The 26,217-nt window shown below is 48.1% G+C and overlaps 1 protein-coding gene across 4 annotated transcripts in view; it reads right to left on the bottom strand.

Moving 5' to 3' along the window:
* Window positions 1-26,217, bottom strand: part of ncoa2 (nuclear receptor coactivator 2) — a 76,515-nt gene that overhangs the window by 26,561 nt on the left and 23,737 nt on the right. For all 4 annotated transcript variants that reach the window (XM_034289320.1, XM_034289322.1, XM_034289321.1 and 1 more), the window contains 5 exons: window positions 18,861-19,014; window positions 11,090-11,262; window positions 5,480-5,583; window positions 1,951-2,128; window positions 446-640 (listed from right to left, as the gene is read on the bottom strand). In XM_034289320.1, the coding sequence (XP_034145211.1) occupies window positions 446-640; window positions 1,951-2,128; window positions 5,480-5,583; window positions 11,090-11,262; window positions 18,861-18,952 (742 nt within the window). In that variant the 5' untranslated portion in view covers window positions 18,953-19,014. The remainder of the gene's footprint in view (window positions 1-445; window positions 641-1,950; window positions 2,129-5,479; window positions 5,584-11,089; window positions 11,263-18,860; window positions 19,015-26,217) is intronic.

Below are 26,217 nucleotides of genomic sequence, written 5' to 3'. Positions count from 1 at the left end.
AGACCTAACCCTTGTCGATGGGACCATTAGAGGGGTTCCTGACCCCAAAGCTCCCCTCCAACCAATAAATAAACATTAAAGAAGTCAAGCGAGTCTCTGTTGCACCACGTATGTCACCATCGTCAAGCACCGACCCTCCATACCAGCTCCGCCAGGTAAAGATGCCACATTAAATGACAGAAGCGTCTCTTCCCAGTTCTCGTGTTGGATTTGTTGACGTGTTCGGCTAAATGACGTGACATTAGCTCTGCCGTCCGCGTAGCAGATGCTGGCAGATAAGAGCAATGTTTGTGTACTGTAAAATGTGCGACTGAAATGCAAAAATTAGGAGCCAAAGAAGAATTGAAATGCACGTGTCGTTTTCGAATCCACTGTTCTTGGAAATCTGGAACTGGTTCTTGATACCCACCCCTAATTCTACCACCCCCACCCCCCCACTACATACCTTCTCCTTCCTCCTTGATGCTCCGGGGTTCGGACACGGCGAAACACTGCATGGTGTCATATCTCTGCTGCTGCTGCTGCGCCTCCTGGGCGATGGCCACCTCCTGCCGGTCGCCGTGAGGGTTGACCAGCATACGGCAGTTAAACGTGTGACTGTCCCTCCGGGGGCCCTCGCTGGACCAAGGAACACCGTTCACTGTGGGGGGGGGGGCATAGTGTCACAGCATTAACAACACCAGCGTACTTCTGCTACTGAAAACTTTCAGGAAAGTCTTTCACATGGCCAGGTGCTGTATGAGGGAGGGAGGGAGGGAGGGATGAAAATGAAAGAGGAAGGGAGATCAGGCCAATAAGAAGTGTCTTTCAATATTAGCCTACTTGTGCTTCTGGGTCATGAAGATTGAATAAAATACCAACATTTTTGAGAGGAAGACAGACACGAAAAGACAGATAGGAGAGAGAGTATGATAGATACAGAAAGACAGACAGGACATAGAGTAAGACAGATACAGAAAGACAGATATGAGAGAGAGTAAGATAGATACAGAAAGACAGACAGATATGAGAGAGAGAGTAAGACAGATACAGAAAGATAGATATGAGAGAGAGAGTAAGACAGATACAAAAAGACAGACAGGAGAGAGAGTAAGACAGAGGGGGAGACAGATAAAGGGCTCGGTGTCACCAGGGTTCTGCACATTAAGACCTCTAAAACAGCCCCCCGCTCCCCTCCAATCAATCCAGCTGATGATCTCATTGAGCTGTGTGTGTAGGGGAACATTGATAAGCTGCGTATCTAGGACACCGCTCTGCTGAAGGCTTCCTCAGTGCTCTGACACCCAGATGGCTGGGAACACTGTCACACTGGCACCGTCATCACGCGCACACGCAAAAAAAAATAGGGCACTATGAAGGGAATAGGCTGCCATTCAGAACACATGTAGAATGTGAAGACAAATCAGTGACAAAAGAGAGAAAAAGACACCTTGATCTGATATCATTCAAAGCAGTAACAGTGAACAGATTAACTAAGCGACAGCAGATTGGGAAAACGTCACACTTTGGTGCCTCTTGGGGGAGGAGAGGAGGTAGGAGGGGGGAAAGCAGGGGTGGTGGAGGAGACGTGGAGATCTACAGGCGGAGGGACAGGGGAGGTGTCGGAAAACAGCAGACACTTGTTCTGAATGTGACTTGGCCTGGGAATGACCTAGAACACACTTTCACCATACCTCACAGAACTGAACCACAGGCCTAAGACAGCGCCATCTCAGAAAGATGTGGTTCACAAAACAGCTTAAATGAAAACCCAGCAGGCCTAATACGAGCGAGTGAACACACCTGCATCATTATTTTGAATAAGACATTACTAACACAACTAATAAAACAATTATTAATAAGACTTTTAGAGAGAGTGACAGAGACAGGCTCCCCCTTGGTTCTCCGGCATCAGGCTCTTTAGCAGGACGGTGTGGGACAGAGGACCGTGGTGTCGTGATGGTTACTCACCCAGGCTCTTCGGGAGCAGGTTCTTGATGAACTCGGCGTGGTCTCCGACGTGCAGGACACTGTAGACGCTGGTGTTCATCAGCTCCTCCTGGTTGTAGTGCAGGTACTGTGTCACGTTCTCGGACACAAACACTATGATCCCCTCCATGTTGACCACGAAAAAGAACCCATCCAGAGCCTGGGAGGAGCGGGGGGGGGGTGGGGGGGGGGGGGCGAAAAGGTAGTTACCAAATTGTTGACAGTGATTTTTTTTGGCATCAACTTTGATTTAAAATATCTTCGGTGGCGGCAGAATCTTCTAATGGGGCTGCTTCTCCTTAGCAGAGACGGGGGCTCTGGTCAGGATAGAGGGGACAAAGAATAGATCAAAATGTCCAGATACTTTGGCGTGAACTCAGCTGCCCCGTGCCAGAAACGGAAGTTAATTTATTTTACCTTTACACAGCCAAATCAATCAAAAAAGGGCCTACAATGTGAAAGATCGATGTCCTGGAATGGCCCAGACACAGCCCAGAGCTCCATCCTATACAATATCTGTGGACTAACCTAAAGGTGGCTGTAAACAGAATATACCTCTGCAATTTTACTGAGCTTAAACGGTTCTGCAAAGAAGAGCGTGTTAAAATTGCTAAATCCAGGTGTGCTTGGCTGATGAACACCCATCCCAACAAACTGACTGCAGTCATCCCAACAAACTGACTGCAGTCATCCCAACAAACTGACTGCAGTCATCCCAACAAACTGACTGCAGTCATCCCAACAAACTGACTGCAGTCATCCCAACAAACTGACTGCAGTCATCCAAACAAACTGACTGCAGTCATCCAAACAAACTGACTGCAGTCATCCAAACAAACTGTGCTTCCAGAATTGATTAGCTGATGTGCAGGCTAACCTATTCAACAGAGGTACTGACAGTTATTCATATTTCCAAAGAATTTACCCAATATATTTTCCTTTTAAATATTCTCGGTTATAAAATGTCAAAGGTTTAATAAGTGTATGTACTCTTTTGATATCCACTCTATGTCTGGAACATAGCCTATTCAAGTTGGCCTTAGTGGGCTCGACCACAGAATTATGACTGACCTTCTGAGTAAAGTATTTGTCATAATTAGATTTTAGTGAATCGGTTCTCTTGGCAGCATTATCATCCCATGAATTTTAGCAGGTTACCTAGCAACAACACCTGAATTACTCCGGCCACAACAACGTCTCCCCAACTCAAGAATTCTGCAATAACTGACATTTTGTTTAGCTGGGTCATTCGAAATAAAGATGTTGCATAAAAATCATTACAACTTTGAAATGGAAAAAATGATGCAGCAGGAGAAATGTTCTGAAGATGGAAAACATGTCTGCACGCTTGCTCTAGGGTGGATTTATGTTTGGTCAATGTCTCTTTCTCTAAAGGTTACATAAGTTATACGTGGTATTTCTATTGGTTATTGTAATAATGGCATTTTTGATCAGATTCTTACGTCATAGTAGCCCTAACATGGAGACCATGTTCCAAGCCTCTAATGTGGCCAAATTTGGAAACTCATAACACCCCATATGACCTAGAGTTCTGTCAATTGGTACATGTAGATCCTGCCTCTCAGAAGGAAAAGTTTTGCGATACTAACAAAACAATTGTGAAAAAGGCAACTCCTACCAGACCAAATGATTTGGCCCACACGCTCAGGGATACGAATCTAGTTTATTTATGAACTATGGTTTAACTGGATAGTCTCCCTCTCGGTCTGGGCAACACTGGATATGGTCTGGATATGCGTCTTTCAGCACAAAAGTGGTGCAGTAATGCCAAACGTACCTGGATGTTAAAACACGGTCAAGATTGCTTGCAGCTTAAGTTGTAATTATAACTATAATGTTAAATAGCTAAAATATTGTTTAGAATTAGGTCACATTAAAATAAAAAAAAGAACAAGCTGGGGATTTATTTCAAACTCCATCAAAGCACAGTACAGTATTTGGCCTGATGGGTTTTTGGTAGAAATGTGCAGGTTCAGAAGATCTATGGAAAGCCTGGAGAGATTCCGGTTTCCCCACCTCCCCATCGGCCTCCCCACCAGTGAGGCAGGGACGGAGGCATTGAGGCGGGGACGGAGGCATTGAGGCGGGGACGGAGGCATTGAGGCGGGGACGGAGGCATTAAGGCGGGGACGGAGGCATTGAGGCGGGGACGGAGGCATTGAGGCGGGGACAGAGGCATTGAGGCGGGGACAGAGGCATTGAGGCGGGGACGGAGGCATTGAGGCGGGGACGGAGGCATTGAGGCGGGGACAGAGGCATTGAGGTGGGGACGGAGGCATTGAGGCGGGGACGGAGGCATTGAGGCGGGGACAGAGGCATTGAGGCGGGGATGGAGGCGTTGAGGCAGGGATGGAGGCATTGAGGCAGCAGTGTGTATGGGACTACATAGCCAGACGGAAGGACGTAATACTAACTGAAGGGCCTCTGACGTCTAATGGCAAAATACTCTCCCTCCCTCCCTCCCCCTCTCCCTCCCCCTCCAATGTGAGATGTGTCCTGTCAGGGTAATATTAATAGATCTGTAGGTCCGCCTGCCGTCACTGAATCCACATGCAACTCAACGCTAAAAATAGACACGCTCCGCACCGCTCCCTCTCCTCTACCCCTCCCTCCCTCCCACCCGTCCCTCCTCTACCACTCCCTCCCTCCCACCTGTCCCTCCTCTACCACTCCCTAGCTCCCATCCATCCCTCCACTACCCCCTCCCTCCCACGTTCCCATCTGTTAGAAGCCGGCTGACGACCGGACAGACCAGGGCCGCACACCCACACTCCCTCTCTGAGTAGGGTCTGTGTTGGCTCATTACAGGACGCTCCGTAGACAAAGGCTGAGGGCAGGAAACGGTGATGTCAGAACACTCTCTGTTACACCCCGGATCCTCCAGCCCTCTTCCTGGAGAGATACCCAGCCATTGGTTAATTCAACCCTCTTCCTGGAGAGCTCCCCAGCCATTGGTTAATTCAACCCTCTTCCTTGGGAGCTCCCCAGCCATTGGTTAATTCAAATCTCTTCCTGGAGAGATACCCAGCCATTGGTTAATTCAACCCTCTTCCTGGAGAGCTCCCCTGCTATTGGTAAATTCTATCCTCTTCCTGGAGAGCTCACCTGCTATTGGTAAATTCTATCCTCTTCCTGGAGAGCTCATCTGCTATTGGTAGATTCTATCCTCTTCCTGGAGAGCTCACCTGCTATTGGTTAACTCCAACCCCGTTCAAGGAGAGCTACCTTCTATCACATCTGCTAGAAGTCTGGGCGCTGGGAAAGTTGCCCTTGACCCCCCCCCCCCCCCCCCAATCGCAGCCTCATCCCCCATTTTACTTCCTCTGCAGGTCAGGCCGGTATTGACCCACATCCAGTCTATTCAGGGACACATGCAGACGTGAGGCACCAGGTGGGGGCTCTTCATTATCTGGTAGCAGAGAATGCCAGCAGGCGCGGGCGGTGTAGAGGGGGATTTGAACCCCTGTCAGTGGCCAGCCTTCTGACTCACCTCCAGCATCATCGGTCCCAGAGCCTCCTTGTCGATGACGGATTGGCCGGTCGACGAGACATCCGCCTTCTGTACCTCCTCCTCATTGGCCGCGGCTGCTTTCTCTGTAGGGAGAGACGGCCAGTTAGATTCAGATGCTTCACTATGCCATTAATTATGCCGGGAACTGTGTCTTACCACGAACCCTCCATCTTTTTCCATTCTCTACCATGACACGCTCCATCGCTACTTCGTGGACACGTAGAAAATCTTCGACGGACACAAAGCACAGAGAGGTCTATGTCCCAAATTGAACCATGTGACCTACATAGCGGGTTTTCACCCTTTTCATAACCATTTTATTTTCAGGTAGAGATTTCTCTCCATCGCTTATTCAATAATCCAACTATCAACAGGAGAGTCCTGAAAAGGGAAGTGCTCGTGTTACCAATCCTTGGGTACATTCCCTGACCCACACAGGGCAACACAGAGTCCCGAGTGGGACCCTTTTTCCTAGGGGACCACTTTTGACAAGAGCACACATTTAAGGAACAGCATGACATTGGGTAGGCAGAGGAGGCGGAGGCTGCCCTCACAGCCTGCCTAATGCCCCCCCCCAGTCTCTCCCCCTCCCCCAGTCTCCCCCCACCATCTCTCTCTCTCCCTCTCTCCCCTGAGCATCTCTCTAAATCCCCCACCACCCATCACCCTGTGTGTGTGTGTGTGTGTCATCCTCCTCAATCCCATCCCTGTATCTATTTCTCTCCCTCTCGGTCTTCTTCACTCAGCATGTCTCTGTCCATCTCAACCCATCTTCTGATCTCACAAAGAACCGCTCATTGTCCAGAAACCACACGTTGCCATGGTGCTAACAATGGCACTTAGCAACCGGCGGGGTGAAAGGTTGGGTAAAAGAGAGTATCTGTGTGTGTGTGTGTGTGTGTGTGTGTGTGTGTGTGTGTGTGTGTGTGTGTGTGTGAGAGAGACAGAGCGAGCAGCTGCTACTCTGTTGGCAGGAGGTCGGCTGACTGACTGACTGACTGACTGGCTGTCCATTGTCACAGCGTGAAACAGCTCTCCAGAGCCATTGTGGATGGGCTGAGAACATCGGTGCCTCATTGAGCGGAGTGAGAAACGTGAGTCCCAAATGACACTACCCCACCCAAATCCTTAGCCTAACGACAATATTAATTTAATATACACAACGGAAACGACCCGTAACACCAGTTCAGGAGGAACGTGGTCACGCAGTGCCAGACCGTCTGGCAAGACCGCCGCACCGGAAACCGGAAAAGGTACATTTGAAATGACGGAGCGTTTCCGCGCCTGGGCTCCTACGCTCACGACAAACGGCCGGGTGGGGCGGCCTTCGCTGATGCCCACGAGACCGGTTCCCCTCGCTGACCTGCGTCAGAGCCGGAACACATGGTGACCCAGTTCTTCTCCATCCTAAATATATATATCACATATCTAACAGCGTGGACGTCCTCCACCTACAGACAGTACATGACGCTACGCGTCTCTCCGCTGAGTGATTGGGCTAATAGGCGGACTGTGTGTGTGTGTGTGTGTTAATAGACATGCAGAGAGCCCTTATGGTGAAAGCACAATCTGCCCTACTTCTAGAGATGATGACGGGGGGGTGTGTGTGTGTGTGTGTGTGTGTGTGTGTGTGGAGGAGTGTGAGGAGAGTAATATGCAGTCAGGTGATAGGAGGGAAACCGGAGGGGGCATATTAGAGCATGCCAGCATGACATGATACCATATGGAGGGCAGGGAGAGGAGGAGGCGCGATGCAGGGGAACGCAGGATTTAGAGAGGAGGACCGAAGCTGGGGTACGAGGGAGTTAGAGAGGAGGACCGAAGCTGGGGTACGAGGGAGATAGAGAGGAGGAGGAAAGGAAGAGAGTGACATCATCAAGGGCTAGTACGCTGGCCGAACACACACACACACACACACACCTCCTTCGTGGTAAACGGTGTGTGTCAGCAAGTCTTGGCAAACCAGACGCACCAGCCACAGAACCAGCACGCACGCACACACACGCGTGCACCAAGAGGAAAATGAGATAGACCAGCCCCAACAACACAGACGAGCTGAAGGCCGCCATCAAAGCAACATGGGCTTCCATAACACCTCAGCAGTGCCACAGGCTGAATACCTCCATGCTACGCCGCAGTGATGCAGTAATTGGTGCAAAAGGAGCCCCGACCAAGTATTGAGTACATAAATTAACATACTTAGGAAACCTTTGCAGGTGTTTTGAGTTAATTAGCTGATTAGAGCTCTTAGGTCAATGTTTCTGTATTTAGGGGCCAAGCAACCAAGTTGCTGGAACCCTTTTATGTTTGTACGTTTTATTATTATTATTATTATTCTCCAGGGCCATTTTCAGAGGTCCATAGCTCGGTCCCCTCTGGTTCAAAACGCTCCAATTTGCCTGATTGTGCCCATACTCCTCATGGTGGCGCTGTAGCACTCAGTCGAAAGTGAGGCTCAGATCTCATGAACCGAATGTCGTAGAGACACGCAACCATGTTCCAGATATACCCCTTCTCATGCTGACCAAAAAAGTCAAAAAAGTGGGGTCTTTTAAATTCGCCCCTTGGATTTTCCTTCATTTTGAATTTGGTGAAAAACACGTTAACAACATCTCCTCCGAGACCGCTGAACGGATTTGGATGCCGTTTGGTGTGAAGGACCTTTGAACCATTATCTTTAAAAGTTATATAAGGAAAGTTGATATGTCAAACAATATGGCCGAAATTAGCGAATTAAATTGAGCTGGGCGGGTCTATGACTTTAGATGTCCATTAAACAGCTATGAAATGAATCATACTCGCAAATGTGTCTGCTAGGAATGGACAGGAAAACTCCCATACAGAAATACCGCTTGGGGCGCTATAAACATAACCAATGTTTCTCACGGTTTTGCCGTTGATCAAAACACACTTAAATGACATTTCCTCCGAAACAGCTGAATGGATTTGGATGACAATTCGTGTAAAGGACTACTGGACCATTGTCTTTAAAAGTTATATTATTGTAAATGTTTCTGGTGGATTTTCAAAATATGCATGTGTGCTATTTATTTATTTATTATTATAGCTCAAAACCCGGTGAGACTATTCACTCGGTCAACCGGCCCTGTGGTGTAGTGGAAACATCCCGGTCCTTCAACATTGTGACCCCAGTTCGATTCCCTTCTCAGACATCCAAATTCTGTATCTCACAAACGTATTTCCACTAGGTTCTTTTCAGCCTTCACACAACAATACATGTGTGCAATACCATGATTTTAATTTATTTACGAGAATAATTGTATTACGTGACACTTTTATGCTGTTATTGTTTTCCAAACAAAAGAACCAGCCATGGAGTGATTGGAGTCAATGATTTTGTTATAAGTAGGATGTATAGCTAGCCATCTATAATAATCTTTGTACTACAGTACACTTTAGTTCCATTACAAATGTTTTGTTGCCAACTTTATCTCAGCAAAATTGTAATGGCTGGGGTAAAATTTACATTTGGAGAGGATAGAGAGCTGTAGGGACAACCTATAGCCCCTGTGGTGTAGTGGGGACATCCCTGTTCTGCAATATTCTGATCCTGGTTCAATTCCCCTCTGAGATGTTCCAAATATTGTATTTCAGATATGAATATCCACTCTGTACTTTTCACCCTTCACACAACAATATATATCCCCTCTTTAATACCATGATTCTCATATGTTTAGGAGAATTGTTTTACGTGACCCTTTTATACTGTTATTGTTTTCCAAAGACACAAATCAGCCATGAAGTGATTGGAGTCATTGTTTTCGTTTTAAGTAGAATGTATTAGCTATATAGTCTTTGTGCAAGACTACTCTTTAGTTCCGTTAATAAATGTTATTTTGTCCACATTATTTAGAAAAATCTAATGGCTGAGGTATAAGTTGCATTCTGCTGTTTAAATAGTGTAATGATTAAAGACAGTCTGCCACATAGAAAACCAGGGATTGAAACCTGCCAACGATAACAATATCCATCTCTCCTAATCGGCTGAACTAGGATTGCCTGGTTCCTTTTCTGGTTTCAGGGTCGTTTTGTTTTGATTTCCTCTCCTTCGATTGGACACCCTGACTATTATTGGGCATTTTTAAATAGAAAAACATTTCTCTAGTGAGAGCATGCAGTGAGATGCTTCCTGGGCCCCGCTTGGCCCCCTGAAACGCTGCCCCCTGAAACGCTGCTCGCAGCTTTAATATACATGCTTTATTGTAATATTTGGAGGTTATTACAAAAAATGCATATTTACTTCATTAGAAATTAAGTGTAGAACACAGAAAAGTAGAGAAAGTTAAGGTTTGTGAATACATTCCACAGGCACTTCATACTGTATATTTTACATATATTTATGCATATTTATGCATAAGGACAAAGAAGAGCACCAAGCAGATGCGAATGTGGCCCAAACTAAACATTCAGGTGGTCTTTGTCTCCCATGGTCAAAGGAAAACAAGCTCTAAATGCAACTAGCTTGATGCATCCCTTTACATTAATTAGTAGGAAGTCCACTGATCCAATGTGGCCCAGACGAAACATTCAGGTGGTCTTTGTCTCCCATGGTCAAAGGAAAACAAGCTCTAAATGCAACTAGCTTGATGCATCCCTTTACATTAATTAGTAGGAAGTCCACTGATCCAATGTGGCCCAGACTAAACCTTCCAAATGCTACTTTAATGCGCCGTATGTAATGTACGTCATTAGCCGTGAGAGCAATGTACACACAAAAAACTACATTTAGGCAGTGTTATATGCGTGGATTATTCACTCACAGGGAAGAAGCTTTCATTGTGAAACGACACAGGTTAGTTGCTACACAAGTGCTATTCATGACTGCTTATAAAATCTAATTGACTGGTTAACTACATTAGCTAGCCAAATGCCTAGGCATTTTGTATGTACTGATGCGGTTACAATTACAATAACATATCGACAAACTAATTACTTATGAAACCGTGATGTATGATAGTATGCACGGTTCTGTGCTATTTTAATTAAGCCTGAATCGCTTTGTGTACCAGCAGTGTTGCTCAAAACAGCTCTTGCAACGTGCAGCTCCGATCGAAGCGGTTTCCAACTAATTGGTGCGACCCAGGCCTTAAGACGAAACCACGCTGAAGTCGTCGTCTGTCAGGGGGCCACACACATTGGAGGCCAGATTATAAAGCTCATCAGAGAGAGACAGAGAGAGAGAGAGAGACGTGGAAGGGATAAGAAATGTATTGACAGACGGTAGGCTAGAAGTGTGTGTGTGTGTGTTTTACTGCTCATGATTGAATACACACACCTCTGTGAGTCACAACTATCACCACAATGAGCCCATCAGACTGTTTCAAAGCCAAGGTGACTTAAACAACAAGAACGGGCAACAGAGGGTTAATATTCTACGCTCCTTCCTCCCGGTTTCCTCCACCCTCTTCTCCTTCGTCCTCCTCCCACCACTCTCTACTCTTCCTCGCCCCCCTCCCCATCTCCTTCGTCCTCCCTCCGCCACCGGCTCCACCCTTCTCCACATCAGATTGCCGTGTGGTTGAGGAGCGGCACCTCCATGGTTGTGGAGCGGCACCTCCATGGACTTACCCTGCTCCTTGATCTGTCGGATCTGTCTGACCGTCTCCTTCAGGATGGCACATTTGTCAGGCTTGACGTTGAAGTTGTCAATGTCGTTGAAGTTGGCGAAGATCAGCTCTGCCAGTTCCTCGATGTACTTGTTCTCGTGTTCGCGGTTCCTCTTGTCGTTGCTTCTTTTGGGACTGAGGAGAAAGAGGAGTAAGAAAGCCTTAGACAGGGAACGTGTAGGCAAAGATTAATATGAACACAAAAAGAGAGAGACACACGGTGAGACACAGAGATATTTGATTTATCGTTCTTTAATAAGACTACATGACATTAAGAAATCCCCACCCACCCTCAGCACACACACACACACACACACAACCCCCATAAAAACACATGGTGTGCTGCTACACCTCGTACACAAACATCTTACACCACACACAAATACATACCTCAAACCCCAATCACAATTGGACCTCAAAGCCCCCTTGTCCAACCACACAGACAGCCCCCCCAAATCCCCAAACGTCAAATAGTTCAACACTGTCAATAAGTGTGTAAAATTCTAACTCGACCCTAAGGCGCGCAGAGACCATCCCCCTAAATAACAACACCTGGTCCGTAACCCCTAACCCCCCGACCCGGTTCCTCCTTGTCAACCAAACAGACAACAAAAAATTCAACAAAACACATTTGCTCTTCTCCTCCCTTGAATACCGATGTCCCATCACAAACATCTCTAAACAAAAACACTCCAGCACATACAGAGAAGACATGTTGGACAGTCTCAGCCATCATACAAAAAGGACAGCCTTCCCCAATCCCAGGGTCAACTGGAGTCAACCAGCTATTGGTGGCCAGGGCCCCATGTAAAACCCTCCACTGGAGGTCACCAGACTGTTTGGGAGCTGGGAGTTTGTAGAGCACCCTCCACCTACACCCAGCCATGCCATCAGAGCCCAGAACCCCCTGCCATTGGTGGCCCCTAACACCTTCCAACTCCCTAATGGGCCTGACCTTCACACAGAGGGAGTACAAACCCTTGCTCCCCACCTCTGCAAAACCACCCAGTTCAGAAGAACTAAAAGACAGTATGTCCACCCGACCCCCCTGAAACGGTGGGGGCCCCTCCCTGAGTGCCCACTCGAAGACTCCCCTCACCGGTCCCGGCAGCGCATCCTGTACCTCACCCATGAACCTCACCCATGAACCTCTCCAGCACCCGGTGTGACGTAATCCCAGACTGCCGTGCCAGCTCTTGCGAGGTCTTCCAGCCTCCACCCCCGGGCTGCCGTAAATCCACCAGTGTCCTGATACCTGCTGCCATCAACCGTCCAAGCAGGGTTGCAGAATGGACAGAACCCAAAGGGATCAGCGGGTTATGAAAAATGGGTTCCTTACACACCCAAAGTCCAGGTGTCACTCCGTCCTCACGCACGAACAGACCACTGGCCCTCCTCAGCAAAGCACAAGCCGGTCCCCTCCAACTGACACCCGTTTGATATAACAGTCTCTGTGCCACTTTAAGACGAAAGGCTGCCACGCTGCTCTCAAGGTCCACCAGGCCCTGACCGCCCTCCCGGACCGGTAAAAACAAAACAGCCGCCCTCAGCCAATGATGTCCCGACCAGAAGAAGTCCACCAGCGACGCTGGTGACAGACGAACATCCATGTCACTCCTCTGTGACTGTGACAGTGTGGGAAGGCCCAGAAGCAATTCTTGGGAACATGCAGGATCACACATTTCAGCCCTACATAAATCAGAATACAACTCCACAGCTCGCTCCTGCATCTCCCCCACAACAGAAGACCCCGCCCATCAGCCATACGAAAACTCCTTTCTCCACTCTGTTTTTCCAAGCCAAAAAAGAAGGAGCTGGGAGCATCCATCTCATTCAACATAGAAAACCTAGCTCTTACAAGTGCCCCCTATGCTTTCAGCTGAAGAAATGCACCCAGATCCCTACGCAATTCAGGCAGCATCTTGTAAGAGCTTTACATTATATTTCCAGTAGGACGCAAGCCGGAGCCCTGGTGTAACAGAGAGCTGAGACATGGTAATATGATGGTCAGAAAACCCAACTGGGAGTATGGAGGCTGACACCAGCCTATTGTTCTGGTGCCTGAACATATAAACACGATCCAGGCTAGAGGGCACTAACCCTCCCCCCGACTACCTTCACCCAGGTATATACTAACCCTCCCCCCGACTACCTTCACCCAGGTATATACTAACCCTCCCCCCGACTACCTTCACCCAGGTATATACTAACCCCCCCCCCCCCGACTACCTTCACCCAGGTATATACTAACCCCCCCCCGACTACCTTCACCCAGGTATATACAACCCCCCCCCCGACTACCTTCACCCAGGTATATACTAACCCTCCCCCTGACTACCCTCACCCAGGTATATACTAACCCTCCCCCTGACTACCTTCACCCAGGTATATACTAACCCTCCCCCTGACTACCCTCACCCAGGTATATACAAACCCTCCCCCTGACTACCTTCACCCAGGTATATACAACCCCCCCCCCCCCCCCGACTACCTTCACCCAGGTATATACTAACCCTCCCCCTGACTACCTTCACCCAGGTATATACTAACCCTCCCCCTGACTACCTTCACCCAGGTATATACTAACCCTCCCCCCCGACTACCTTCACCCAGGTATATACTAACCCTCACCCCGACTAACCTCACCCAGGTATATACTAACCCTCCCCCCGACTACCTTCACCCAGGTATATACTAACCCCCCCCCCCCCCGACTACCTTCACCCAGGTATATACTAACCCTCCCCCCGACTACCTTCACCCAGGTATATACTAACCCTCCCCCCCCCGACTACCTTCACCCAGGTATATACTAACCCCCCCCCCCCCCGACTACCTTCACCCAGGTATATACTAACCCTCCCCCCGACTACCTTCACCCAGGTATATACAACCCCCCCCCCCCGACTACCTTCACCCAGGTATATACTAACCCTCCCCCTGACTACCTTCACCCAGGTATATACTAACCCTCCCCCTGACTACCTTCACCCAGGTATATACTAACCCTCCCCCCCGACTACCTTCACCCAGGTATATACTAACCCTCACCCCGACTAACCTCACCCAGGTATATACTAACCCTCCCCCCGACTACCTTCACCCAGGTATATACTAACCCTCCCCCCCGACTACCTTCACCCAGGTATATACTAACCCTCCCCCCGACTACCTTCACCCAGGTATATACTAACCCTCCCCCTGACTACCTTCACCCAGGTATATACTAACCCCCCCCCCCCCGACTACCTTCACCCAGGTATATACTAACCCTCCCCCCGACTACCTTCACCCAGGTATATACTAACCCTCCCCCCCCCGACTACCTTCACCCAGGTATATACTAACCCCCCCCCCCCCCCCCCCGACTACCTTCACCCAGGTATATACTAACCCTCCCCCTGACTACCTTCACCCAGGTATATACTAACCCTCCCCCCGACTACCTTCACCCAGGTATATACTAACCCTCCCCCCGACTACCTTCACCAGCACCTCAGCCTGATCTATCAGTGCCAGCTCTTTGCGTTAGCACCCAAAAAAGACTCCCCACTCCCGCCCTGTACTAGGTGCATACACATTTATAAAAACAAACAGCACATTCTCAATCTCTGCCTTAACAACCAACAACCTGCCGCCAAGCACTTCCTTTGACGATGTAATATTGACGCCCAGACCAAGGGAGAACAATACTGCCACACTGCACTACTGTTGGTACCATGGCTCAGCCCCCCTGCACTACTGTTGGTACCATGGCTCAGCCCCCCTGCACTACTGTTGGTACCATGGCTCAGCCCCCATGCACTACTGTTGGTACCATGGCTCAGCCCCCCTGCACTACTGTTGGTACCATGGCTCAGCCCCCCTGCACTACTGTTGGTACCATGGCTCAGCCCCCCTGCACTACTGTTGGTACCATGGCTCAGCCCCCCTGCACTACTGTTGGTACCATGGCTCAGCCCCCCTGCACTACTGTTGGTACCATGGCTCAGCCCCCCTGCACTACTGTTGGTACCATGGCTCAGCCCCCCTGCACTACTGTTGGTACCATGGCTCAGCCCCCCTGCACTACTGTTGGTACCATGGCTCAGCCCCCCTGCACTACTGTTGGTACCATGGCTCAGCCCCCCTGCACTACTGTTGGTACCATGGCTCAGCCCCCCTGCACTACTGTTGGTACCATGGCTCAGCCCCCCTGCACTACTGTTGGTACCATGGCTCAGCACCTGTGCCCCCTTCCACCAGAGCCCCGAATCCACATAATTTACAACATCAGAGTGGGTCTCCTGCAAACACAGGACAACTATATGTTTATGTTTGACATACTCCCCCAACAGACCCCTCGTTCCCTGGTCTCCGGCGCCATTTATATTAAGAGAGCCAACCCGCAGAGCCCCCATGAAAAAAGAGAGGAAAAGGAGCAAGAACAAAACATGTTGGAAGAAACCAAGCCATTTAAGCTGTATCAGAAGGCAAACCCTTCCGCATCGCAGTGACCCATTTCTTCAACCGGAAATTTTTCTTAGGTGAGAGGACACCCAGGCCCTCAGTCCTCATAGCCTTTTGCACTGACCTCACAAATCTCACAGGGTCAGGAAAATGGGACTCCAGAACTACCTTCTTCTTACCCTTAAGTATCAGTCAAAAACCCAGACAGCTCCCTTACCGTGTAAGTAGGGCCTGCAACCTGACTGGCTGGTAGCACTGAACTCAGAGAGCACTCAGAGAATCTCCTCACACTCCTCTTCTCCCTGACCCAACACTGAACTGACCTGCGCCCTTTTCTTACCCAGGCCCTGCTCCCCAATGTCAGGTGAAATACCCAGGGACGCAAACACCTCCTCCACCACACCTTTCCTCACACCCTTTTTCCTTTCCACAACAGAGAGATCCCCCTCCCTACCTACCGGTTGGACACTCCGCCCGGCAGCCACGGGCGGCTGCTCTCCCTGTCCTGGAGTCCTGTGTGGACACGCAAACTTGTTATGGCCCAGATCACCACATTCAAAACAACGCTGTACTAGCAAAGCCTGCGTACACGCCATCCCTGTGACGGATTTTAAGAGACATTGAGCTGCTGATTCGCATTGTTAAGAAACATAAACACCTGCCAACAAAAGGAGACGACATGCTTCACTGATTCTGCCCAAAACCCAGCCGACAGGACGCGAAAACCGCTAGCTACTTTACCAACTCATCCGTAATGAACGGCGGCAAATTCGCCACAACAACCCTAGTCGAAGGTGTAGAAAGAGGCGAAACAAACAACAATTCATAGCGGCTGCCATACCGTCAAGACCCAAACAAACTTCCCCCTTCCCCTCCAAGAGCTACCCGCTAATCTGGTATGAAGAGAAATGAAGGCACCTTACAAGTTGGAAACTAAAATCATACAAAACAAACTTAAACAAAAAAGAAACCAGGCCCTCTTACCACACAGCCACCTCCAAAACTCCTCACACCCCAACCTCCCAGCATGCAACACAGAAAGAGACAGAGAGAGAGAGACAGAGAGAGAGAGACAGAGAGAGAGAGAGAGACAGAGAGAGAGAGACAGAGAGAGAGAGACAGACACACACAGAGACAGACAGAGAGAGAGAGAGCAGGTAAATTAAAGAGAGTGACCAACAGAAAGAGCCCTCGTCATATACTTAAGGTTTTGGAACAATGTTTTACCTCAAACAACTAAACAGCACGTGACTTGGTAGGCCAGAGGAGCTTGTGGGAGGTCTATGGGTCAACTACCTCCCCGTCTGAGCTGCTCCTCACCCTAATCACCCCCGCTCTTAATAATCATTAAGTTCCCTCAACTGATCACAGATTATTAACAATTAACACCGGAACGGGGATTCCCACAGGCCCAGGTGAAGTCCTTGTTTGGCAGCTCCGATGTACCTCGACCAACAGTCCAAGATACCCATGACGTTCCATAGAATCTAACCTCCAGGCAAACAACACCCTAACCGCATTTCACATCTGATCACCGGGACCGAGGGGCATAAGGCCTGAAAAACACCACAGTGTGTCCACATGCAGACAATTAAAGTCTCTACACAGCGACTCGGAGTGTCTCTCCACACATCTGATGAAATGATTCAGAACGTCTTTAATCCTACGAGGGGGGGGGCACGTCTTTTTCTGCCCATCTGTATAGTTGGCTCTGAATGCTCCATAATGGAAACAAAATGCTCCCCTGAAATTAAGCAGGTCCACTGCTCCCGGTATCCACAGGAAATTAATTAATCACGATCCCTTTAACGGTAAATAGCTAAATGGAATGACGATGGGTTTCGTACCATCCGATTCCTAATCCCGAACCATTTTTCGTACCATAAGACCTAATCCCGAACCAACTCTGACTTTCGTACTGGGTGTCTTAGCTTCAGGTGATGGAGCAGTGATATCTGGGACACGCTATATATTTAGGATGGGCGCCACGGTACGGAGACGGGCTGGGGATTCAGACTCACTCGATCGCTCGCATGACGACGGTTCCCCTACAACGTTTTTATGGAGTGACAGCAAAAATCATCCATTGAGGGCGACCACTACTAAATAAACAAAGTGGAAACAACAGCTCATTTCCTCTTCTGTTTGATACTCATTACATCGACGCCAAATTAATTTAGAGCAGCATCGAGGGGTTTTGATTGAAGAAAGATGTTTGCTTAGGATGTATAACTATCTGCCCGTCTGCTTGGGGAAAGTTTTTTTTTTTTTTTCGGTGGCAGGATTAGGTTTCCATAATGGGAAGAGCAGCCGTCAACATAGTCAACAGAAAATGCCTCCAGATTTCAGCTGTTTATAAAATTACAATTTAAACTGGGATTGTTAACGGAACAAGAAAGCACTGTTTACATGAGCCTGCTCTGAGGGGCAGGGGGTGAGATGGAGAACATGGACAGCAAATTAAAAGGTCTGGTGAGGGCATCATGCAGAAGCCTTGCAGAAGTAAATATCCCCTAGTTTAAACAGGCACTCAGAGAGACCGACAGAGAGGCAAAGTACTAGGAGACGCTCCACGTTTTTCCTTCTATTGGAACAAGAGAACAACACATAATACTACATAGTTGAGTCATCACTCATTATTTAATCACACGTAAAGACCCCTCATACCCGTGACCACACACATGAAAGACAGGCAGACGAGAGATGGTTCTATCAACCAAGGCAGCCTAGCACGACGGCCGCGGTGCTAACTGGGTTTCGGCTAGCACGACGGCTGTGGTGCTAACTGGGTTTCGGCTAGCACGACGGCCGCTCTAACTGGGTTTCGGTGAGCAAAACGGCCGTGGTGCTAACTGGGTTTCAACTAGCACGACGGCCGTTCTAACTGGGTTTCAGCTAGCACGACGGCTGTGGTGCTAACTGGGTTTCGGCTAGCACGACGGCCGTTCTAACTGGGTTTCGGTTAGCAAAACGGCCGTGGTGCTAACTGGGTTTCAGCTAGCACGACGGCCGTTCTAACTGGGTTTCAGCTAGCACGACGGCTGTGGTGCTAACTGGGTTTCGGCTAGCACGACGGCCGTTCTAACTGGGTTTGCCATTCAGCTGATGTTCATGCTGAATCGAAACGTCGGTTAAACTGCACAGAAAGTCATACAAAGCTCAACCGCAAGATCCATCCTACTTTAGGAAACTAGCTAAATGGCTTTATTGACAAAAATCACAATATATATTACAGTTGAGTATATTGCTATACAGACGAGGCAGGAGAGTTAGCTGTATCTCACCTGGGACCCAGTAGGTCGGAGGAACATTCTTTGCGTTTACGAGACTCTGCCCTGGCAGCAGGGTCCAAGGTGTTTTCACCGACGCCACTCATCCTTCAATGCGTATCACTCATCCTTCACTGAATACCACTCATCCTTCACTGCAGACCAGCATCTGAAAAGACAATACAGAGAGAATGGTTATAAACACAGATCATGTATCCTGAAAAATGAGTGCCATCACATCATCTGAAACGCTGAGCCCTGGGATGTGTCATCCAGCTGAATCCACGGCCGGTTGGAAATAAATACAGTGATAAACACAAGCACAATGGTTGCTCCTGATTTTGAGAAATGTTTATTGCAAAAAAAGGGAAAGCAATAGTTAAAGATCCATATTCTAATGACTTTCCTTGAGTTGACTCAAAACGAGTAATTTCCCATATTCATGCTGTTGTCAGCCATGCATCAGCCTTTAAATAACTACTACTGGTTAGACTGTTGTAGCCATTAATTGTCTCATTACAAATCAGCTAAAAATGGAACACTTTGTCATGTTAAATTCCACACTAATATAAGCTATTACAGTAATGAAGACATTGGTCCATCCTGAGACAATTCAAAGCATTTAAACAGACAGACCCGAGGCAGGCACAGACAGACAGGCAGGCAGGCACAGACAGGTTGAGTCGCGTCCCCTAATCTAAAAGTAGAGCAGAGAAATAGATTCAATTTCTTCCTTCTGATGTTCTCCCTAAAGACCAAAACAAAATCAAGAAGAGATGAAGACGAAGAGAAGTGAGAAAGAGAAGGTGAGGTATAGGGGTGAGACAGAGAGAAGTGAGAAAGAGAAGGTGAGGTATGGGGGGGGGAGACAGAGAGAAGTGAGAAAGAGAAGGTGGGGTATGGGGGGGAGACCAAGAGAAGTGAGAAAGAGAAGGTGGGGTATGGGGGGGAGACAGAGAGAAGTGAGAAAGAGAAGGTGAGGTATGGGGGGGAGACCAAGAGAAGTGAGAAAGAGAAGGTGAGGTATGGGGGGGGGGGGGGAGACAGAGAGAAGTGAGAAAGAGAAGGTGAGGTATGGGGGGGAGACCAAGAGAAGTGACAAAGAGAAGGTGGGGTATGGGGGGGGAGACAGAGAGAAGTGAGAAAGAGAAGGTGAGGTATGGGGGGGGGAGACAGAGAGAAGTGAGAAAGAGAAGGTGAGGTATGGGGGGGGGGGACAGAGAGAAGTGAGAAAGAGAAGGTGAGGTATGGGGGGGGGGACAGAGAGAAGTGAGAAAGAGAAGGTGAGGTATGGGGGGGGGAGACAGAGAGAAGTGAGAAAGAGAAGGTGAGGTATGGGGGGGAGACAGAAACTACAGGTTTCTTTACACTTAAGGGTCATTCAAATTTTAATGAGAGCTCAACACACATCCTGACCGTAATAATAAAATGATCAATTATTGAGCACTGATGTCTTTTTAATCACGATGTGGAATAAAATGAGTCAGGGAGGATCTCAACGGCCGCAGACAGGATGGACGCGTGCAACGGGTATACACACGCCCCTCCCACACGCACACCCCTCCCACACGCACGCCCCTCCCACACGCACACCCCTCCCACACGCACGCCCCCACCTCCACAATCACACACAGGCTAGTGATTCCACTGCCAAACAGCGACGCAACATAACAGATCGAAACAGAAGAAAACAGATTGGGAGAGAGAGGAAGAGGGAAAGAAGAAGTGGGAGGGCCTAAAAGAGGAGGAGGAAGAGGGAAAGAGAAGAAGTGGGAGGGCCTAAAAGAGGAAGAGAAACAGGGAAAGACAAGAAGTGGGAGGGCCTAAAAGAGAAAGAGGGAAAGTGGGGAGCGAGCAAGACAGGAACCAGAAAGGCAGAATAGTGCCACAACAGACACACACGTTACAGTGTGTGTTACGCTCTGTGCCACAGCCTATTTACCATGGTAACGGCCTCAGGCGTTATGTAACCCTGATCGTCACGGTAGCAGGCAGTCCAGCCAGACACCAGAGACACCAGGATGGCATTGCCTTGTTCATTCGGTCCTGATACAGTCAGTGAGACCTGCCTGCGTTCATGTCATGCAGTTAAAGGCTTTTGTCGTCATAATAAAAAACTAACAGACTTGGTCAGGCAATGTGTGGGTCATGCAGCACAGTGCCAGCCAGCACCGGGAGCGGAGTCCAACTGGTGGAGAGTCCAACTGGTGGCGGGGGGAGGGGGTGGTCATAGCGCTGGGGGTTGGCAGTGGACCGGTGGCGGTTTCGAACCGGTGGTGGGGGTGGAGTCGACCGGTGGCCGGGGGGTGGAGTCGACCGGTGGGGGGGGGGTCTGCCAGGGGTGTTAGCAGTCTGGAGCTCCCTGATGGACTGCAGTGGCCTAGTTAAACCTAATGGCAGCAGAGCCTGTGTGGCTGAAATAGTTGAAATCACAGCAGTACTGAAGAACAGACAGAGATACAGAGAGGTAGAGAGAGCCACAGAGCGAGAGAAACACAGACACACACACAGAGACACAGACACACACAGAGACACAGACACACACAGAGACACAGACACACACAGAGACACACAGAGACACACAGAGACACAGAGAGACACACAGAGACACAGAGAGAGATTAATCCAGGGAGGAACTGTTTCCAGATTCAGCCCCTGTGAAGGTCTAATGGTCTGTGAAGGTCTAATGGTCTGTGAAGGGTGCCCCTTTTTCGTGCAATTACAGACACATTCTGGGACTTCTGCAAACCATTGTTTTAAACCTCCCATTTGGGGCTGGATGTGGAATATGATGTTTATATGTGCATCATCTATAAAAAGAATCACTATCATACCTCAGTTAACCATGAAATTCAAAGTTTGAAATAGAGTGGTTTTGATGACATGGGCACATACTGTCACATAGTTTGCAATTTTCGGGGACCCACTTCACCTCAACAACGCTCCTTTTAACAGCAGTGGCCAACAATTCGAGAAAATAGCTTCAAGTCTGGTTCATCCTCATCTAGTAACACATTGGCAGTAAATTATAATGCAACAAGTACCCTTATTGTTTACAACTATTTGAAACAAAAATTATTAATTGTTGCCATCTACAATCCCGTTTCCAAATAGGTTGGGACGCTGCATAAAATGTAATGGAAAAACACAATGCAATGATGTGCAAGTAATTTAAACCCTATATTACATTTTTGTATGGGGATTTAAATGCAAATCATTTAAATCCCCAATATCATATATCAAATGCTGAAACTGAGAAAAAAAAATCTAGGAAAATACATGCCCACTTTTAATTTCTTGCCATTTACATGTTCCAAAAGAGTTGGGACAGAGACAAGACTGGAAAAGTAGAGCTAAAAAACTCAACCAGCTGGAATATCACACAACTCTCTAGGTCAATTGGCAACAGGTCAGTAACATGATTGGGTATTAAAAGATCATTCCAGAGAGGATGGGCCTATCAGAAGTAAGGACGGGGTTTCATCACTGTGAAAGACTGCGCGGGCAAATACTGCCAGAATTCAACAACAACGAGAGTTTGGGGATCTCATAATTTAAGATAAATAATGTCATTAAAAGATTAAAACAACCTGGAATAATCTCTGTACTCAAGGGACAAGGCTGAAAACCAATATTGGATGGCTATGATATTCGGGCCCTCAGAAGGCACTGCATTAAAAGCAGGCCCGATTCTGTAGTGGACATAACGGCATGGGCTAGGGAACACTTCTGAAAACCATTGTGAACACAGTACGTTGCTTCATTCACAAATGCAAGTCAAAACTCTACCACCAGAAACCATACATAACAACATCCAGAAAAACCCTTGCCTTCTCTGGACTTGTGCTCATTTAAGATGAACTGAGGCGAAGTGGAAAACTGTCCTGTGGTCTGACAAATCAAAACTTGAAAGTATTTTCAGGAATCATGAATGCCGCGTCCATCAGACTAAAGAGGAAAGGGACCATCCAAGTTGTTATGAGCGCAGTTCAAAAGCCAGCACCTGTGATGGTATGGGGGTGCATTAGTGCACACAGTATGGGTGACTTGCACTTTTGTTCAGCATTAATGCTGAACAATATATACAGGTTTTGGAGCAACATATGCTGCCATCCAGATTAATATTTTTTTCCAGGGAAGGCCTTTTCCAGGGAAGGCAAGACATTGCCAAACCACACATATTCCAACAGCATGGCTCCATAGTTAAGAGAATGGGTGCTAAACTGGCCTGCAGTCCAGACCGGTCACCCACTGAAAACATTTGGTGTATTATGTAACGAAAAATACAACAATGCTGCTGAGCAGCTGAAATCCTCTATCGAGCAAGAATGGGAATACTTTTTACTTTCCAAACTACAGCAATTACTCTTCTCAGTTCTCAAACTATTACAAGGTGTTGTTCAAAGAAGAGGTGATGCAAAACAGTGGTAAACATGCCGGTCCCTACTTTGTTTACACGTGTTGATGGCATCAAATTCAAAATGGGCATATTTTCCCAAAAGCAATAGAATTTCTCAGTTTCAACACTTGATATGTTGTCTTTATTTTTCTATTAAATACAGGGATGAATGATTTGCACATCATTGCATTCTGTTTTCATTTGCACTTTATGAAGTGTCCCAATATTTTGGAAAAATTGAGAATTAAAACCCTATGTTATTAGACCCGCCGGAGTGTATTCTACTCTGTACTACATGTCGTGTGTGTCTTGGCAGAACTCTAGGATAAATCTGGTTCTCTTACATTAGCTAGGTCCTTCATCACTCATGTCAATTTATGGGGAGGGGACATTAGCTCCCCTTCATAAAAATATCCCTTACGACAGGTGCATAAATCAGCCCTAACCTTGTCCATTACATGACCTTTTAACCCTCTGTGTGTTTTGCCTGGACATCTCCCCCAAACAGACGAAGTCACTTCGATGGCAGTGAATCTGATTAGATGTTGCCATCTGTTCCCACAAGCATACAAAGAGTTGCCGCGGCACCTGAATCCCATTGGCTGTTGCAGCCTCGACATCCAAGCAGTGCTCAGGGCAGTTGGAAATTATTGGTTGCCTTTTCCTCCTAGACTCTGACCCTGAACAGAAACCGGGCAGCGGGAAATCGTAACTAAACGCCAACCCTTACTGTCATAGTGGGCACGTCTCAATGACACCACAGAGAGACAAAGACACACGCAGACCGACAAAAACACACAGAGACAGAGACAGGCACATGCAGACAGGCAGGCACATGCAGACAGGCAGGCACATGCAGACAGGCAGGCACATGCAGACAGGCAGGCACATGCAGACAGGCAGGCAGGCAGGCACATGCAGGCAGGCACATGCAGGCAGGCACATGCAGGCAGGCAGGCACATGCAGGCAGGCAGGCATGCAGACAGGCAGGCAGGCAGGCACGCAGACAGGCACGCAGGCAGGAAGGCAGGCACGCAGGCAGGAAGGCAGGCACGCAGACAGGAAGGCAGGCACGCAGACAGGCACGCAGACAGGCACGCAGACAGGCACAGTGGGGGCGGGTCCCTGAATGTTAGCGGAAGTTCAGTGGGGGCGGGTCCCTGAATGTTAACTGAAGTTCAGTGGGGGCGGGTCCCTGAATGTTAATGGAAGTTCATTCGGGGCGGGTCCCTGAATGTTAGCGGAAGTTCAGTGGGTGCGAGTCCCTGAATGTTAACGGAAGTTCAGTGGGTGCGGGTCCCTGAATGTTATCAATTTGTCCACTAATGACCAAGCCCTTGACTAGTTGACTCCGGTGAGCTGGTTGCGGGCTACAACAACATGGAGACGTTGGGGAGACACCAGTGTTGAAGACCAAAGCTGTACATGAAAAGCATGCTCCCTTTACACCTCTTTTAACCACCATGAATAGCAGACACACAGCCTCTATCACCTACATGTATAATCACATAACTGTTGCATTGACGGGACCAAAAACATACAAAAAGTAGGTTCCAGCTACAGAGCAACAAGTAAACACGACATCCAATTCACATGAGCAAAAACAAACTCTTGCAGCGAACAGTCTTGCTACACATCAGCAACCAGACGAGTGACTTGGAAAGCATGTATAAACTCACTGACAACCTTGCTTACCAGGTGACTAACATGGTGCTTTCCATTGAAGAAGTGGTGTTGGGGCTGACAGTCAAATAGGTTTCGTGCTCAGTGGCAACCTATCAACAAAACTATTTTCCGTTCATGAGGCTGGAAGGACCTTCGGGACCGGACGTCAATGCTCATTCCACGCTAAGACACATTGAGCAAGACTTTAGACCTCAGTGGCCACGGGGAGTATCTGTTGGAAAAGTTTGCACGTTACCTTGGAAGGTGGCGTGCGACAATATTTTTCACCGGTTTACACTATATAAAAATAAATAGAAGCTCTGAAAAGCTCTTGTTCATCTAAATACAACTATCGTACTTTAAAAATGCCTTTGCTTATCTGTGTTTAGGTACTGAGTTTGACAAGTACATGATGGAATCTTTTCTTTGGAAGAGAATGGGTCACTTCTATTTATTCTAAATCAGATGCGGACCGGTTTGCCCCGACAGATCCCAACGTCCTCAGAGACACCATTGGATGGCCACAGGGAGACCGGTAACTATAGATGATGACCCAGGAGCATGAAGGACTATTTGCTGTGCTAAAGGGCAGAAATATCTATCGCCTTGTCAGGGATTCAAACCAGCAACCCTTTGGCTGCCGGGCCAATGATCTAACTGTTAAGCAGTAAACAAGGATACGATTTCCGATGTGTCTTAAATGCCCGACCGTACAGTGCATAGTAAACGAACTTTGTTCAGAGCCCCATTCTCTATGAAGTTATCTTTGTTTGACTGGGGAAAATAGCATTTGCTATTGTTTAAGATGATAAATAGGACAACCCCCTCAAGACGCCTACACCCAACCCGACCAGATGTCGGCATTATTCTGCTCTTCGTTGACCTAAAAAATAAACGACTAAATGTGAGGAAACTGAATCCCCTCGGAGGCGCTGGTTAATCAATAACATAGTGTAGTGTCTGGGGACGGAATTACTCATCTGTCCCTCGCCCCCCGACTCCAGGCTTGTATACCAATGACGAACATCCTCTGGCTTATATCACACACCTACAGTGGCTAGCTAGCTATCCTCACCCAATATCACTGATGTTGGTTACACTGGAACATGATTAGCACTTCAACTGCCCGACTATTCCTCCTGGAACAAGGACAGAATGTGTTAAGTCTCTCCAAACACAGCAGGGGCCAGACAGACCATCTTGTCTCTTGCTGCAAAACACCAGATCGACCACAGCTTGGGCACGGTAAAAAAAAACAAAAAAGAGGGACACTTTCTAAGTTGTTGACGCACATTGTTTGTCTTCTG

Source organism: Esox lucius, chromosome 21 (assembly GCF_011004845.1).
Source record: "Esox lucius isolate fEsoLuc1 chromosome 21, fEsoLuc1.pri, whole genome shotgun sequence".
NCBI lineage: Eukaryota > Metazoa > Chordata > Actinopteri > Esociformes > Esocidae > Esox > Esox lucius.
This window is presented reverse-complemented; position numbering and strand designations above follow the sequence as displayed.